The 16,705-nt window shown below is 46.5% G+C and overlaps 1 protein-coding gene across 1 annotated transcript in view; it reads left to right on the plus strand.

The window, feature by feature from the left end:
• LOC120405445 overlaps positions 1 to 16,705 on the plus strand; it is a 54,055-nt gene that overhangs the window by 9,100 nt on the left and 28,250 nt on the right. The window contains exon 2 of the mRNA XM_039539115.1: positions 16,229 to 16,350. Within this exon, the coding sequence (XP_039395049.1) occupies positions 16,229 to 16,350 (122 nt within the window). The remainder of the gene's footprint in view (positions 1 to 16,228; positions 16,351 to 16,705) is intronic.

Below are 16,705 nucleotides of genomic sequence, written 5' to 3' on the forward strand. Positions count from 1 at the left end.
GGGGGGACCAATGTTCCTCAAATTGGGGGTCCTGACCCAAAGGGAAGTTGCAGGGGGGTCTCGGTATTGCCACCCTTTCTTCTGTGCTGCCTTTTGAGTTGGGTGGCTGGAGAGTGGCAGTTGTTGGCCAGGTGCCCAGCTCTGAAGGCAGCACCCCACCTGCAGTAGCATAGAAGTAAGGGTGGCAATACCATACCATTCTGCCCTTACTTCCGTTGTTTGTCAGCCGCCTGCTTCATCCACTGCTTGCAGAAAGAGCAACCTGTTGCAACTGGCTTGTGTGGGGGTTGGAACCAGGGTGGACCGGCAGCCCCGCTATCAGCTCCCCACTCCCCTAAGTTCCCTGTGTGGCAGCCGCTCAGCAGACTATCAATTGCTGGCAGTTCAGCTGTCCCTCTCCCCACTGCCCTGTGCTGCTCCTGCCCTCTGCCTTGGAGCTCCTCTTGGGAGCCTCCTGTTTGCTGTGTGGGGCGGGAGAAGAGGGGTGCTAATGTCATGGTGTCCCCCTCCCCCCTGCTCCTGCCCCCTGCTTACTCCATCTCCATAGAGCAGGGTGGGACATGACAGAGCTCAGGACGGAGGCAGCTTGCTAGCAGCAGCTGCTGTCTCAACTTGCTGATCTACTTAAAAAGGCAACGTACTTTAGAGTGGGTGAGCGTACCTAACGGGGCAATGCACAGCTCGCTCGCTCTCACACAGGGTGTGTGTCTCTGTCTTTGTCCGCCATGCTGTCTCTCCTCCCTCCATTTGTGCGGCCTTGTAGAGTGTGAGGCTACATTAACAACGTGTTAACCCTTGAGGGCTCAGCCATTCAGCACTAAGGCATTCCCTGGGAAATATTCCACCCTCTGACTCCACCACCTCAGCCAAGCTTCACAATCATCATTGCTGTGTACAGTATTACACACACACAGTATACTTTTTAAACAAACTGTGTGTGTGTGTGTGTGTGTATATATATACTACAAAATAGCCTTTTGTCTGGTGAAAAAGATTTCCCTGGAACCTAACCCCCCCCCTCCCCCTTTACATTAGTTCTTATGGGGAAATTGGATTTGCTTAACATCGTGTTGCTTAAAGTCGGATTTTTCAGGAACATAACTACAATGTTAAGCAAGGAGTTACTTTATATGTAAGGGGCGGGTATTGGGGGGACAGGATTCCTTAAGAGGAAGATACCTTTTCTTTTCCTCTCATCTATAACAAAAGTAAGGTGGAACTGGAAATCTTCAAGAGGTTCTAATTAAAGCATCGTGATGAGTAAAGAGCAAGAGCGAAGAAAGATGAACATGAGTGCTAAGAGATCATAACTAGTACTATTATAGAACAAGAAGAATTGCATCTGTACTGTGCTCCTTATCCAGAGCGTAAGGAATATGATTTATCCAAACAGAGTAGTGTTTGAGAAGAGATCAAGTGGTGTCACTGAGCAGAAGCCAAATTGACAGAAGGTTAGACCATCATTAAGATGGTGGATATATTGTGAATCTTTTTCATTATTTTAAATATTGCTTGATAAATTGAGATGGGATGTTATGTTAGATTCTGATGTATCGCGAGTTTTAGGAAGTGGCATTAATTACCTTTTACAATTTTCCACTGGGAAAATGAAGCTGTAAAGGAAAAGGTTGATGTAAGAACAAGGACTGGAAATAAGCAGTTAGTCATCAATGAAAACTAGGTCATATGATTTTGGTAAATGTACAGTACAATTTTATACAACATATAAGTAACTTGACTGGTTCAAAATTGAACTGTGGAGCTTCTATCAGCTTAGTCAAAGAGATGTAAATTTAAACAACACCAGGGTGGATTCGATTTAAATCAAATTGATTTAAATCATGATTTAAATCACTAGTCAGGAAGACTAGATTTAATCATGGATTTCTACATAAAAGTGCATTCTTGTATTATGGTTATAACAACCAACATATTCTTCACATCTCAGAGATAGATGAGACCCAAGCTGGGTCTCTCTTATGGCCTGCTGCCATTATAGGTTTTCCCTTCTAGTGAGAGAATGGTATGGTAGATCTCAGATCAATGAAGGCTACACTCAGAAAGACCTCAAGACTTTTGGAATATGCTGCTCAAGCAGTTTCACTTTTGTTTCTGCTGCCTGTCCCTCCCATCTCACATTTATTTCCAGACTTCTTCTCTTTGTCCAGATCTATTCCACCCCCCAACAATCTTCTATTCATTGAACTTTTTTAAACTTTGCACTTTTAGAGAGAGGTAAGGGATTGATTCTGTGTACACAAATTTGCAGAGGGACAATAGGGTTGAGGTCTTGTTGTTATTTCTCACCTCTATATATTATTTATTTTAAAACATTTTTGCCGTTAACAAGCATGTTATCTCTGGAGATACAAATCCACAGTTTGAGAACTGCAAAACTAAGCATCTCTGATGGTATCTTCTAGACTGAGCACTGAGTCCCATTGGGTAGATAGATTAATCCAGGGGTGGCCAACCTGATCCTGAGAAGGAGCCAGAATTTACCAATGAACATTGCCAAAGAGCCACAGTAATACGTCAGCAGCCCCCCATCTGCTAACCACCTTCAACCCCCAGCACCTCCCGCCTACCAGCAATCCTGCCAATCAGCACCTTCCCCTCTCTTCCCCATGCCTGCCGCCCGCAGCAAGTAGCTGTTTTGCAGTGAGCAGGAGGCTCTGGTGGGGAGAGGGGAGAAGTGAGAGTATGGCAGGCTTTGGGGGGATGGGTGGAATGGTGGCAGGACCTGGAGCAGAGCAGGGGGTTGAGCAGTGAACACCCCGCACATTGGAAAGTTAGCATCTGTAGCTCCAGCCTCGGAGTCAGCGCCTATGCAAGGAGCCACATATTAACCTCTGAAGAGTCACATGCGGCTCCAGGAGTCACAGGTTGGCCGCCCCTGGATTAACCTAAATAATCTATACAGAAGCCCCTGGAACCCCAGAAAATTGGGTCCCTAATCCATGAACTATTGGAACTCATTTAGAAAACTTTTCTTAATCATTACATGAATATATTGTCTCATACTATAGCATTAAAATTTATAATCCCTATTCCATGATGAGATATCTTTGAGATACATTATATCTTAATTAAAGCATTTTTAGATAGGTTTTTTTCCTCAAAAAGCATTTTATCAAAGAAATCCAATTTAAATTTAAAAAAATCTGATTTTTTTTCAATTAGAAAAAACAAAACATTGATTTTTATCCACCCTGTACAATACACCAAAAGAGCTAAAGTACTAATTAAATAAACCTGACTTCTATTGGACAAAAGTACCATGAAGTTGATGGTAATCTTAATGGAGACATTTGGAGGGGAAGATGGTATTAGGCATGACCAGATTATTCATGCTGAGGTCATATCTAAAATTTTATTGGCAACATGGGGGAAATTAATTTTTGTAAGAGATGCAGCCTTATCTTCAACTTGTACATTCAGTATCACCAAATCATATTCAAAGTTTAAATTAGCTTTGCGTTATTAAGCAACACAAATGTTAGTCTTTGCAAAGCATATTTGCTTTTTCCTCTGTGATATTGAATTTATATAGGAAAAAAAAAGTTGTCTTTGCTCTTAGATTGCCTCTTTATTAAGTCCTCTCCTTTCAGTGTGCTATGCAACCTCCTGTTGTAATTTAGAGGCTACATAATGTTTTCCAAAGGAGGCTGGATAGCCATCGGTCTTGGATGGTTTAGACACGACAAATCCTGCACCTTAGCAGGGGGTTAAACTAGATGACCCTTGCAGTCCTTTCTAACCCTGGGATTCTATAATACTTCTGTACAGTCAGATTTTTGATAGTGCCAAAATGTTTAGACATAATACAGTCAGAGGTGCTGTCCATCCAGTGTGAGGCTTCTGATGTTTCTATGGCTAATTTTAAATCTACTACGTTAAGGCTGAGTTGTGGCAGGGTGTCAGTTTTTTTCTAAGGTGTTGATTAAATTATAAATGCACAGTGAGCAGGTCCTGCAGAACCAGTTTTGAAGTGTAATACAGACAGTAATATTCCTTCCAGCAAAAAAACACAACTGATTTGAGATTAATCTTAAACTAATTCATAAACTATGTGCAGTTTCTTCCTGGTTTGTTTTTAAAGTGTTATTAACTCTGTGAAGGTACATACTAGAGCTTGGATTATGTACTGTACATTTCCATCATTTAGTACCAGTAACAGGCCAAGTTCCGGTGACACAAGAACAGTACCTATGTATTGAGGTTCTTTTTTATTTCTTGTTTGGAGATACCTGGAGAGATAGGCATCAAGGGATCGCCTATGTAGTACAACCCTACCAAGGGTGGAGTAGATATAGCCTTCCCAGGGTGAGGCAGAAGTGTACATTTTAATATTTAGCACCTAGATGCTGCAATCAGTGGTGATTTAGAAATAGATGGATATGTAAGGGTTCATACATTTGACTTGTTGAAGTATGTGTTACTATTTCTTTCTCGGTTATGAAATAGGTAACCTCAAATTCTGAGTTTAGTAATGGATTGAATATGCACATACAGACTACTGTACAAGTGCTGCTTAAAATAAGCTGCCATTCTGTGACCTCCCACAAAGGTTATGTGTTCAGTCATTTTTTTTCTTTGCCCTGCAGTGTTTGTGTACCTAACAGAAAATGCATCACCATTTGGTGATGAGCACTTCTAGCTGGTTATCTGCTTTTTAGAACTTGGGTTTCATCAGTTTGTCATATTGGATTCATAAAGTTTAGGATGGTCTTCCAGCTTTGGATTATATTAAAGTGCTGAATTCACACACACTACCTTTAAGGAGTGATCTTGTCATGTTATATCATTATGGTTTCTATTACAGTAGTTCTTAGAGGCCCCTTTATAGGGGATACTATACAGACATATAATAAGAGACAGTCCTTGCCTTAAGGAGTTTACAATCTAAATAGACAATGGAAAGAGTGGGAGGGGAAACAGAAGCACAGAGAGTGAAGTGGCTTGCCCAAGGTCACCCACTGAGTCAATGGCAGAGCTAGAAATAGAATCCAGATCTTCTAAGTCTCAAGTTAGTGTCCTGTCTACTGGACTATACTGCCTCAGCAGGGACTTTTGTAGAATCAAGATTGGTGAAAGCATATATTTTCTCTTAGTCGTTGACAGGAATGGATTCTGAGATGTGCCTAGCAACACTGGGGCAAGTTATTTCATGGCCTTAAGGTGTTCCTGTGTGAGCATTTATTTTATTCTTCCCCCCCACACTTTAGATAGGTGGAGGCCTTTGTCAGATGTGTCAGATTAAAATGGACAGCAAAATCTATCCATTCTACTATGCTGACCAGTTGGTTGCTTTTTTAAAAATACAAAAAAAGAAATAAAAAATGAACCACTCTTAATTTGCTGGTTTGACTAATGTAAACAATCTAGGAAATGGTTAAATATTGTCGATTTGAAGATTTATTTGATCTTGATTATGTTCCACATAGTTAAGACATTTAGGGAAGTTGGTAGTGTTTATTTTATTGTTCTGTTTGTAGTTATTGTAAAGAGCATCCATGATTTTTTTTCTCTCTCTTTCTTGTGTTTGGTGATGTTTCAGTTTATTCTTGTTTCTGAAGAATGTGATTCTCTGATGATACTGTATATTTTATGTATGGTCATAGTTCTATTGGAGAGACAAGGTGGGTGACGTATTATTATTATTTATTATTATTTTATTTGGACTAACTTCTGTTAGAGAGACATGCTTTTGAGCTTACAGGGAGCTGCTCTTCAGGTTTTGGTAAACTCAGAAAAATTAAGATAATATGAGGAGGGGAAGAGTCAGAGATTTCCCATTTTCTGGATTTGGGGAAGTAGGGTGTCCCTCCTGTCCCCCCCCCCCTCTTCAAAAGGTCCATATTACAATAACCATTTCTCTGCCCAAGAACATAAGAATGGCCCTACTGGGTCAGACCAAAGGTCCATCTAGCCCAGTATCCTGTCTTCCGACAGTGGCCAGTGACAAGTGCCCCAGAGGGAATGAACTGAACAGGTAATCAACAAGTGATCCATCCCCTCTCACTCATTCACAGCTTTTGGCAAACAGAGGCTAGGGACACCATTCCTGCCCATCATGGCTAATAGCCATTATTGCACCTATCCTCCACGAATTTATCTAGTTCTTTTTTGAACCCTGTTATGATCTTGGCCTTCACAACATCCTCTGGCAAGGAGTTCCACAGGTTGATTGTGCATTGTGTGAAGAAATACTTCCTTTTGTTTGTTTTAAACCTGCTGCCTATTAATTTCATTTGGTGACCCCTAGCTCTTGTGTTATGAGAAGTAGTAAATAACACTTTCTTATCTACTTTCTCTACACCAATCATGATTTTATAGACCTCAATCATATCTCCCCTTAGCCATCTCTTTTCCAAGCTGAAAAGTCCCAGTCTTATTAATCTCTCCTCATATGGAAGCTATTCCATACCCCTAATTTTTGTTGCCCTTTTCTGAATCTTTTCCAATTCCAATATATCTTTTTTGAGATGGGGTGACCACATCTGCACACAATATTCAATATGCGAGCATACCATGGATTTATATAGAGGCAACATGATATTTTCTGTCCTATTATCTATCCCTTTCTTAATTATTCCCAGCATTCTGTTTTGCTTTTTTGACTTCTGCTGCACATTGAGTGGATGATTTCAGAGAACTATTCACAATGACTCCAAGATCTCCTTCTTGAGTGGTAACAGCTAATTTAGACCCCATCATTTTATATGTATAATTGGGATTATTCTTTCCAATGTGCATTACCTTGCATTTATCAACATTAAATTTCGTCTGCCATTTTGTTGTCCAGTCACCCAGTTTTAAGTGACCCTTTTGTAGCTCTTTGCAGTCTGCCTAGGTCTTAACTATCTCTAGTAATTTTGTATCATCTGCAGATTTTGCCATCTCACTGTTTACCCCTTTTTCCAGATCATTTATGAATATGTTGGATAGGACTGGACCCAGTACAGACCCCTGGGGGACACCACTATTTACCTCTCTCCATTCTGAAAACTGATCGTTTATACCTATTCTTTGTTGCCTATCTTTTAACCAGTTACCAATCCATGAAAGCACCTTCCCTCTTATCCCGTGGCAGCTTACTTTGCATAAGAGCCTTTGGTGAGGGACCTTGTCAAAAGCTTTCTGAAAATCTAAGTACACTATATCCACTGGATCCCCTTAGTCCACATGCTTGTTGACCCCCTCAAAGAATTCTAGGAGATTGGTGAGGCATGATTTCCCTTTACTAAAACCATGTTGACTCTTCCTCAACAAATTATGTTCATCTATATGTCTGACAATATTGTTCTTCATTATAGTTTCAACCAGTTTGCCCGGTACTGAAGTCAGACTTACAGGCCTGTAATTGCCGATATCACCTATGGAGCCCTTTTTAAAAATTGGCGTCACATTAGCTATCCTCCAGTCATCTGGTACAGAAGCTGATTTAAATGATAGGTTACAGACTACAGTTAGTAGTTCTGTAATTTCCCATTTGAGTTCCTTCAGAACTCTTGGGTGAATACCATCTGGTCCAGGTGACTTATTGCTGTTTAATTTATAAATTTGTTCCAAAACCTCCTCTAATGATACCTCAATCTGGGACAGTTCCTCAGATCTGTCACCTAAAAAGAATGGCTCAGTTTAGGAATCTCCCTCACATCCTCAGCTGTGAAGACCAATGCAAATAATTCATTTAGTTTCTCCACAATGGCCTTATCATCCTTGAGTGCTCCTTTAGGATCTTGATCGTCCAGTGGTCCCAAGGAGGCTGGATGTCCAGTATCTTCAAGAGCAGAGGTTCTCAAACTGGGGGTTGGAACCCCTTAGGGGATTGTGAGGTTATTACATGGGGGGTTGAGAGCTGTGAGCCTCCACACCAAACACTGCTTTGCCTCCAGCATTTATAATAGTGTTAAATATATAAAAAAGTGGTTTTAATTTATAAGTGGGGGGGTCGCACTCAGAGGCTTGCTATGTGAAAGGGATCAATAAAGCCACTATTCTCTTTCCTTAAGACCAGGGATGGGCAAACTACGGTCCAGGGGCCACATCCAGCCCTCCAGATGTTTTAATCCGGCCCTTGAGCTCCTGCCAGGAAGTGAGGTTGGGGTCTTGCTGCACTCTGTACAACTCCCAGAAGCAGCGGCATGTTCCCCCTAGAGCACCTACACATAGGGGTAGCCAGGGGGCTCTGCACACTGCCGCCAGCCAAAGCGCCGCCTCCGCAGCTCCCATTGGCTGGAAACCACAGCCAGTGGGAATTGCAGGGGCAGTGCCTGTGGAAAGGCAGCGAGCAGAGCTGCCTGGCCGCACCTCTGGGTAGGAGTTGGAGGGGGGACATGCCGTTGTTTCTAGGAGCTGCTTGAGGTAAGCGCCACCCGGAGCCTGTCCCCCTGCCCCAGTCCTGATCCTCCTCCCAATCTCTGAATCCCTCAGTTCCAGCCCAGAGCACCTTCCTGAACTCCCAACCCCTCATCCTCAGCTGCACCCCAGAGCCCACACCCCCACCAGGAGCCCTCCCGCAGCCCAACCCCCAATTTCGTGAGCATTTATGGCCCACCATACAATTGCCATACCCATATGTGGCCCCTGGGCCAAAATGTTTGCCCACCCCTGCTCAAGACCCACTTCTTTTATGATGCCTGTAAATAATTTTCAAACCAATGTTGGATGGGACAGTGGGAGACAGATGAGATTTTATTTATTGGGTTAAAAATAGAAAGCTAAATCTGGAGCCACTGAGTTCTGCACACTAGCTGTGTAATTTGCAACACTTAATGTCACTACTGTTAACCCCCTCTCCAGCTCTTCAGATTTGTCCTACTATTTGTTCATACTGTGCATCAGGTTTCAAATTAGATTGGAAGCTCTTAGACCATGTAGTTGTACAATGCCTAACACAGTAGGACTGCAATCCCAGTCGGGGCCTTTGGGCATTACCACATTACAAGTAATAATTAATAACCTATATAAATCTTAGATAGAGTCCATCTGGCCTAAAGGCCTAGTAGTAATGTTCTGCAGCATAATAAGAGAGACCTAGGATTGGCTCTTGGTCTCAGTTTTGGGAAGTCCTGTGGAAGCAACATTCAGAGCTCTTTGTATGGAGAGAGAGCTAATCTCTTGCACTAATTAATAGTGACTCCTTTATTTAAACCATGTTTGCTGGAGCAATTTTAAACATGACTCAAAACCACTTCAAGGCTAAAATTGTAGTTTAGCTGGCCTTTGGCTGGCTTTATCCTAGACTTAAAATTGTTTGGCATGGTACAGCTACACCAGTGATAGAAACAGTGGGAGCACTAGTGTGGATCAGCCCCACAGGCCTGGCATTTTTAACCACTATGTCTTCTAGACTTGCTCTGAAGAGTGGCTTCAACTGACAGCCTGTCTGTGCTAGCGCTCCCACCAGTGGTAGTAATGGAAATTTGTTGTTTAATTTTATTACAGAAGAGCCTAGAAGCCCCAACTAAGAATGTGATCTCATTGTGCTAGGTGCTGTATGTACGCATAGTAAAACATAGTCCCTGCCCAAAGGCTTACAATCTACATCTAAATAGAAAAGGCAGACAAAATGGGGTAGAAAAGAATTATTTGAGAAGAAAAAAGTCTAAGTGTAGACAAAACCTCAATGGATGGGGCCAATCCATGTTCTTCTTCGAGCGATTGCTTATGTGTATTCCACAATAGGTGTGCGTGCTCGCCATGTGTACCAGTGCTGGAAGTTTTTCCCCTAGCAGTGCCCCTAGGGGAGTGCCCCAAGTGACCCCTGGAGTGGTGCCTCTATGGCACAGTATGAGGGGTGATGTGCGCTCCCCCCATCCTCAGTTCCTACTTGCCGCCAGTGAAGGTGCATCAGAACTGCTCTGCTCCAGCTTGTCTGCAGCTTTCCTCTAGAACTGTTGTTTGTTCGTAGTAATAGTACCTGTAGTTGAAGTAGTTTAAATTAGTGTTAGTTTAGTTTAGTGCGCCCGGGTTGGGGCATGCCCCGTGTCCTGGGCTTTAAGTCGTGCGACACTTGCAGGCGGCCGATGCCAGTGAGTGACCCGCATGCAGACTGTTTACGCTGTCTGGGGGAAACCCATCTTAGCAATCACTGCAAGATTTGCAGATCTTTCAAGCCTCAGACCAAGAAAGAAAGACATTCAGCTCTGAGCCATTCTGATGGAGTTGGCATTGACCCCGACTCCGGTGCGCCGCTCTGAGTCGGCACCGGGTACCAGGGCATCGGTTCGCGGCGACCCTTCGGTGCCTTCCACCAGTCAGCACTGCTCCTCGTCCGCAGGGCACGCCAAGAAGGCTAAGAAGAGATCTTCTCCACCGAGGCACTGGAGCAAGACTGAGGGAGAGACTAGACCCCTGTTGGGTAGTTCTCGGTCCCTGTCGGCCTCCAGGCCTCCGACTCAGGTTGAACGGAGTAGCCCAGACCAATTGGTGCAGGCTTCCCAGATGTCTGGGTGCCCTCCATGCTAGAGGACCTGCAAGTGGCCCAGGATGTTATGCCCCTGCCGGTTCCAGGGGCTCTGGCACCATTGGCTCCCCGATCCAGAGGCAAGCCACCGTCTTTGAGAGGGTACCATAGCCTGTTGCAATACGGTCATTGACGCTGTTCACGTTGGTCATCTCTCTCCAGGACCCACCACGGCACCGTTCCCACAGTCCCAGGCATTGATCGCCGGCACCTCGCCATTGCAGATCTGCCTGCTGGAGCCGATCACGGAGCAGCTGCTACCGGCAGTACTGTTCCTCAACATTGGGATCACGATCTCGTGGTCAGCACCATTCCCAATGCCACTGCTCCTCCTGGGCCAGGGACAGTGGCAGGTTGTATGCCAGCCCAGCCTCCCTTCGTAGTCATCAGTCAATGGGACAGGCTAGTTAGGCTGAACAGCCTGCTCTGCCGGTGCCACAGCAGGTGCATTGGCACTGGGCTCCTTGGCTGACATCCCCTGGTGGGGGCTCGCTTGGTGGCCAGAGCCTCGGCATGACCGTCAGCCTCCCTTTCCTGGCCTCCCAGAAAAGAATCGGTGGGACTTGCATCTTTGGTTCCGTGTCCAGAGGGCAACAAAGTGGTGGGACCTCTGGTACCGGTGGTTCCGTGCCTGCATTCTCACCCTCCCCTGATGTGGCGATTACGGCCCCTCCTCCCTCTGTTCTGCAGGAGGACTTTATGGCCCACCAGGAACTATTGAAAAGGGTGGCATCAAGTCTCAACATTCAGGCCGAGGAGGTGGAGGAACCCTCAGACTCCCTCTTCAATGTTCTGTCAGCCTCGGTACTGAACAGGGTGGCCCTTCCACTTCACGAAGGGGTGGCAAAAATTTCAAATGCCTTGTGGCAAACCCCAGCTTCCTTGCTCCCCACCTCTAAGAGGGCAGAACAGAAGTACTTTGTGCCCACCAAGGGGCATGAATACCTGTACATTCACCCTGCCCCCCAACTCCCTGGTGGTTGAGTTGGTCAACCACAGGGAGAGACAGGGCCAACCAGCCCCTACTCCGAAAAATAAAGACTCAAAGAGGCTGGACTTATTTGGAAGAAAGGTTTATTTGTCCTCGAGTTTCCAGTTAAGGGTGGCGAACCATTAGGCTCTTCTGGGTCGATATGAGTTCAATTTGTGGGGCTCTCTATCCAAATTTGAGGACTCCTTCCAGGAGCGTGACAGGAAGGAGTTCAAAGCTCTGGTGGAGGATGGTACAGCAGCTGCCAGGGCAACCCTGCAGGCAGCGTCAGATGCTGCAGATACAGTTGCAAGGTCCATGTCCTCCGTCAGGTCCATGAGAAGGGCATCGTGGCTATTGCTGTCTAGGCTCTCCAGTGAGGCGCAGAATTCCTTGCAGGACCTCCAGTTCGAAGGCAAGGTCTTGTTTGCGGAACAGATGGACGTGAAATTGCATGGCCTGAAAGATTCCCTCACTACGCTTAAGACACTTGGCCTCTATGTCCCAGCTCTGGGTAAGCCCAGGTTTAAGCCTCAGCAGGCTCTCAGCCAGGCAACCCACTCTAAATATGAGCCCCCTTATAAAAAGTAATGGGTCTATAAGAAATGCCCACAGAGGCAGTCTGCCCCCCGTCCTGAGTCCTCCAAGGGTAAACAGGCAGGGAAACGTCAGTTTTGATGGGACACCCAGGGGTGACCTACTAGTTCACACCAGGGATCCACCCGCAATAAAGCTTCCCTTCTCCAGCCGGTTGTGAGCTTTTCTCCCGGAGTGGTCGCGGTGGACTTCAAATTGTTGGGTGCTCAACACTGTCTCCTGGGGCTACACCCTCCAGTTTACCTCTATCCTGCCCAACCACCCTCCGCCCCCATCCCTCCTGGGGGACCCCTCTCATGAGGCCCTGCTAGAGCAGGAGTTGGGGCTGCTCCTTGGCTTAGGAGCAATGGCAGTGGTGCCAGCAGAGTTTAAACGCAAGGGGTACTACTCCTGCTATTTCCTTATCCCAAAGACCAAAGGGGGGTTCAGGCCTATCCGGGACCTGCGAGGCCTGAACCAGTACATGGTAAAGCTCAAGTTTTGCATAGTCTCTTTGGCCTCCATCATCCCCTTCCGGGGACTGATATGCTGCCCTCGATCTGCAGGACACGTACTTCCACGTTCATATATTTGAGGGGCACAGGGGCTTCCTCCGTTTCATGGTTGGGCAGGAGCACTACCCATTTACGGTCCTCCTGTTTGGCCTGTCCACTGCTCCCAGGGTATTCACAAAGTTCATGTCTGTGGTGGTGGCCTACCGCAGACATCGTGGGGTCCAGATCTTCCCCTATCTGGATGACTGGCTGATCAAGGGCAGCTCCCGGTCGCAGGTGCGGGATCATGTGGCACTCCTCCTGTCCATGTGCGCCACCCTGGGCCTGTTGGTGAATGACACCAAGTCCATGTTAGTCCCAGTACAGTGCATAGCGTTTATTGAGGCAGTCTTGGACTGGGCCAGGGCCTCCCTCCCACTGGACAGATTCGAGATGCTGAAAGGGCTCATCAGCACAGTCACAAAGTTTCCCATGATGACAGCCAGAGTGTGTCTCCAGCTCCTGGGTCACATGTCGGCATGCACATGTGTGGTTCACCATGTCAGACTCAGGATGATGCCCCTCCAGCTCTGGTTGGCCTCAGTGTTCTCCCAGGCCCGAGACAGGATGGACGAGGTCCTCACTGTGCCTGAGCCGGTGATTGCCTCCCTACAATGGTGGTCCTCCCCGGGGAACATGCTCCATGGGGTCCCGTTCAGAGGCAGGGCCCCGTTGGTGGAGCTGGTGCCTGACGCATTGGACCTGGGGTGGGGAGCCCCTGTGGGGGATGTTCAGACCCAAGGTCTGTGGTCTGCGCAGGACCTTTCCCTGTGTATAAACGTCAAGGAACTCAGGGCAGTGCAGCTGACGTGTGTGGCCTTCCGCTCGCACCTGGAGGGCACAGTGGTCAGGGTTCTCACAGACGACACAGCTTCGATGTTTTACATCAACAGGCAAGGCAGGGCCCGCTCCTCTCCCCTCTGCCAGGAAGCCCTCAGGCTGTGGGACTTCTGTATAGCCCACGACATTTGCCTACAGGCCTATCACCTGCTGGGCACCCGGAACTCGCGGGCTGATTGCCAGAACCGAGACTTCTCTTCTCAGCGTGAGTGGTGCACAGACTTTTCCAATAGTGAGGAACTCCCCAGGTGGACCTATTCGTGACTCAGCAGAACTGCCGGTGTCCCCAGATCTGCTCGGGGGGGCGGAACTGGGAGTGGGAGCTATCTCTGATGCCTTCCACCTATCCTGGTCAGGCCAGCTTCTCTATGCCTTCCCCCTCTAATCGGTAAGGTCCTGGAAAAGATAAAGACCGACGGGGCCCGGGTTCTCCTGATTGACCCAGCATGGCCCAGGTAACATTGGTATGAGACCCTCACAAGCCTGGCAGTCCATCTGCCGTGGCTGTTGCCGTTCTGCCTGGACCTGCTCTCCCAGGACCAGAGCTGCCTCCTCCACCCCAACCTAGCTGCACTCCACTTCATGGCTTGGCTGCTCAATGGTTAGGCCGGGAGGAAAGGACGTGCTCAGAAGGGGTTCAGCGCGACCTCTTGGAAAGCAGGCGACCCTCCACGCATCGAGCCTACTTGGCAATGTAGTCTCAGTTTTCCCAATGGGCGGCTGAACGGGGCGTTTCCCCCATGGCTGCCCTGATCTAGCTCATTTTAGTCTATCTCCTTCATCTTAGAGCCCAAGGCCATGTGTCCTCGTCTGTCAAGGTGCACTTGGCGGCCATATCAGCCTTCCTCATGCTAGTTCAGGGGCACAAAGTATTCTCCCATGCTATGACTGGCTGAATCCTTAAGGTATTGGATCATCTCTTCCCGTACGTTAGGCCCCCAATCCTGCAATGAGACCTGAACTTGATGTTGGCCCGGTTGATGGGTCCCCCCTTTGAGACGTTAGTTACATGCTCCTGGTCGCACCTCTTATGGAAGGTAGCCTTCCTGGTGGCGATCACCTCTGCTAGACGAGTCTCGGAACTCAGGGCACTGACCTCTGAGCCCCCATACATGGTGTTCCATAAGGATAAGGTCCAGCTCCGCCCACATCTTTCGTTCCTCCTGAAGGTGGTCTCCGCCTACCACATGGGTCAGGACACTTTCCTGCCAGTCCTCTGCCCCAAGCCCCATGCGTCCAGTGAGGAGTGGCGCCTCCACGCGCTGGACGTGAGACGGGCTCTGGCCTTTTACCTGGAGTGGACTAAGCCGTTCAGGAAGTCTTCGCAGCTGTTCATCGCCTCGGCCGAACGCATGGTGGGTTGGCCGAACGCATGGTGGGTCAGCCAATCTCCACTCAGTGGCTCTTCAATTGGATCATCTCGTGCATCCGTACCTGTTATGACCTGGCAGGAATCCCTCCACCGTCAATTGTGAGGGCACACTCGACTAGGGTGCAAGCCTCAAAGGCTGTCTTTTTAGCCCATGTCCCCATTCAGGACATTTGCAGGGCTGCCACATGGTCTTCAGTTCACACGTCACCTCGCATTGTGCGATCGTCTCCCAGACCAGGGAAGATGCCGGGTTCAGCAGGGCTGTGCTCCATCCTGAGAGTTTGTGAACTCCTACCCACCTCCAACAGATATAGCTTGGAATCACCTATTGTGGAATACACATGAGCATCACTCGAAGAAAAGACATTTACCTTTTCTGTAACTGCTATTCTTCAAGATGTGTTGCTCATGTCTATTCCACATCCTGCCCTCCTTCCCCTCTGTCGGAGTTGTCTGACAACAAGGAACTGAGGGCGGGGGGAGCGCGCAGGGCCCCTTATACCACGCCATAGAGGTGCCACTCCAGGGGTTGCTATGGGCGCGCACCTACGGGTACTGCTGGGGGAAAACTTCTGGCTCCAGTGCACGTGGCGAGCTTGCACAGCTGTTGTGGAATAGACATCAGCAACACATCTTGAAGAACACCAGTTACGGAAAAGGTAACTGTCTTTTACTAATTTTTTTAAAAATAAATATAATTGCATCCTGGCCTACGCCAGTGGTTAAAACTAGGTCAGGGCTCAATGTGGATGGAGCATGGAGGAGCTCTAAAAGGCAGTTTCATCTAGTCCTCCCTGGTTAAAAGGAAATGGGCTATAGATCTAAAGAGAGGAGGAAGAGAGGATAAATCAGGAAAGAAGGGGGGAGATCCTTATGGTTGCTGATGCCTCCATGTGAAAAATAACAAGAATCTGCAATACAAATAGGATGTGAAAAAATAAATTTTTATTTTATTCACTTGTTTTTAAACACTTAAGATGTCTTGTAAACTGAATTGTTGAACTATATATTGTCCCCTGATCTTCGTAACTAGCATGCTAGTGTATTTTATTTCTCTGTAAGAGAAACCTTTGTGACAGTTACGTGCGTGCGAGCAACTGTGAGTTTTGTCATTTTCCCAACACTTCAAATACATCTTTGATATTTTTATATCTTAGACTGAGACCGTATCGCTTTGGTGGGGTATAGATCACCATGTGTAAGTTATAGGTTTGTAAATATAGAAATTTGAAATCTAAAAAATACTTATTTTAAGAGACAAAGTTATTAGGAATTAAATCTGTCTCTTTTTGAAAATACAAACAACAAAGATTGGAAAACTTGCTTCATATAAAAACCCTATACATCTGGCATTGTTTACAAATCACAGCTATATTATATTGGTCATCACTTACAGTCCCCATGATATATACATGATTGTTTTGAATCATTTTGTTTTGTAGATGATTTTGATGAATTCATGTTGAGTAATAATGATGTTGTGCTCAGAAGTATTGCTGAAGATCTTCGGAATTGCTTACCCATTGAGGCAATGCTTAACTCGGAACATCTAGCAATTCAAAAAGTAAGCTTGTCATTCTGGTCTCTCTCTGCTGCACCACAGAATTCACTGAAATTATAGTAGTAATACTGATGGAAATATAGTCTATTGGTTAGGGCATTGTAATGGAATTTGGGAGACCTGGCTTCTGTTCCCAACTCTGCTGCTACTTTGTTGTGTGACCTTGGGAAAATCGCTTCACCTCAGTGTGCCTCAGTTAAATACTTTGATTATGCATATAGAGTGCCCAGCAAAATGCAGCTAGCCTAGTTATGGGATACAGTGCCTGGCTGGCATGATGATTCCTATTTGGGGCCTTTAGGCACTATTACAGTATGAACGTGAAATAAGAAAACTGAAAAGACAGGGCCAGTGGTGT

This window comes from Mauremys reevesii, linkage group 4 (assembly GCF_016161935.1).
Source record: "Mauremys reevesii isolate NIE-2019 linkage group 4, ASM1616193v1, whole genome shotgun sequence".
NCBI classification, from domain to species: Eukaryota; Metazoa; Chordata; order Testudines; family Geoemydidae; genus Mauremys; species Mauremys reevesii.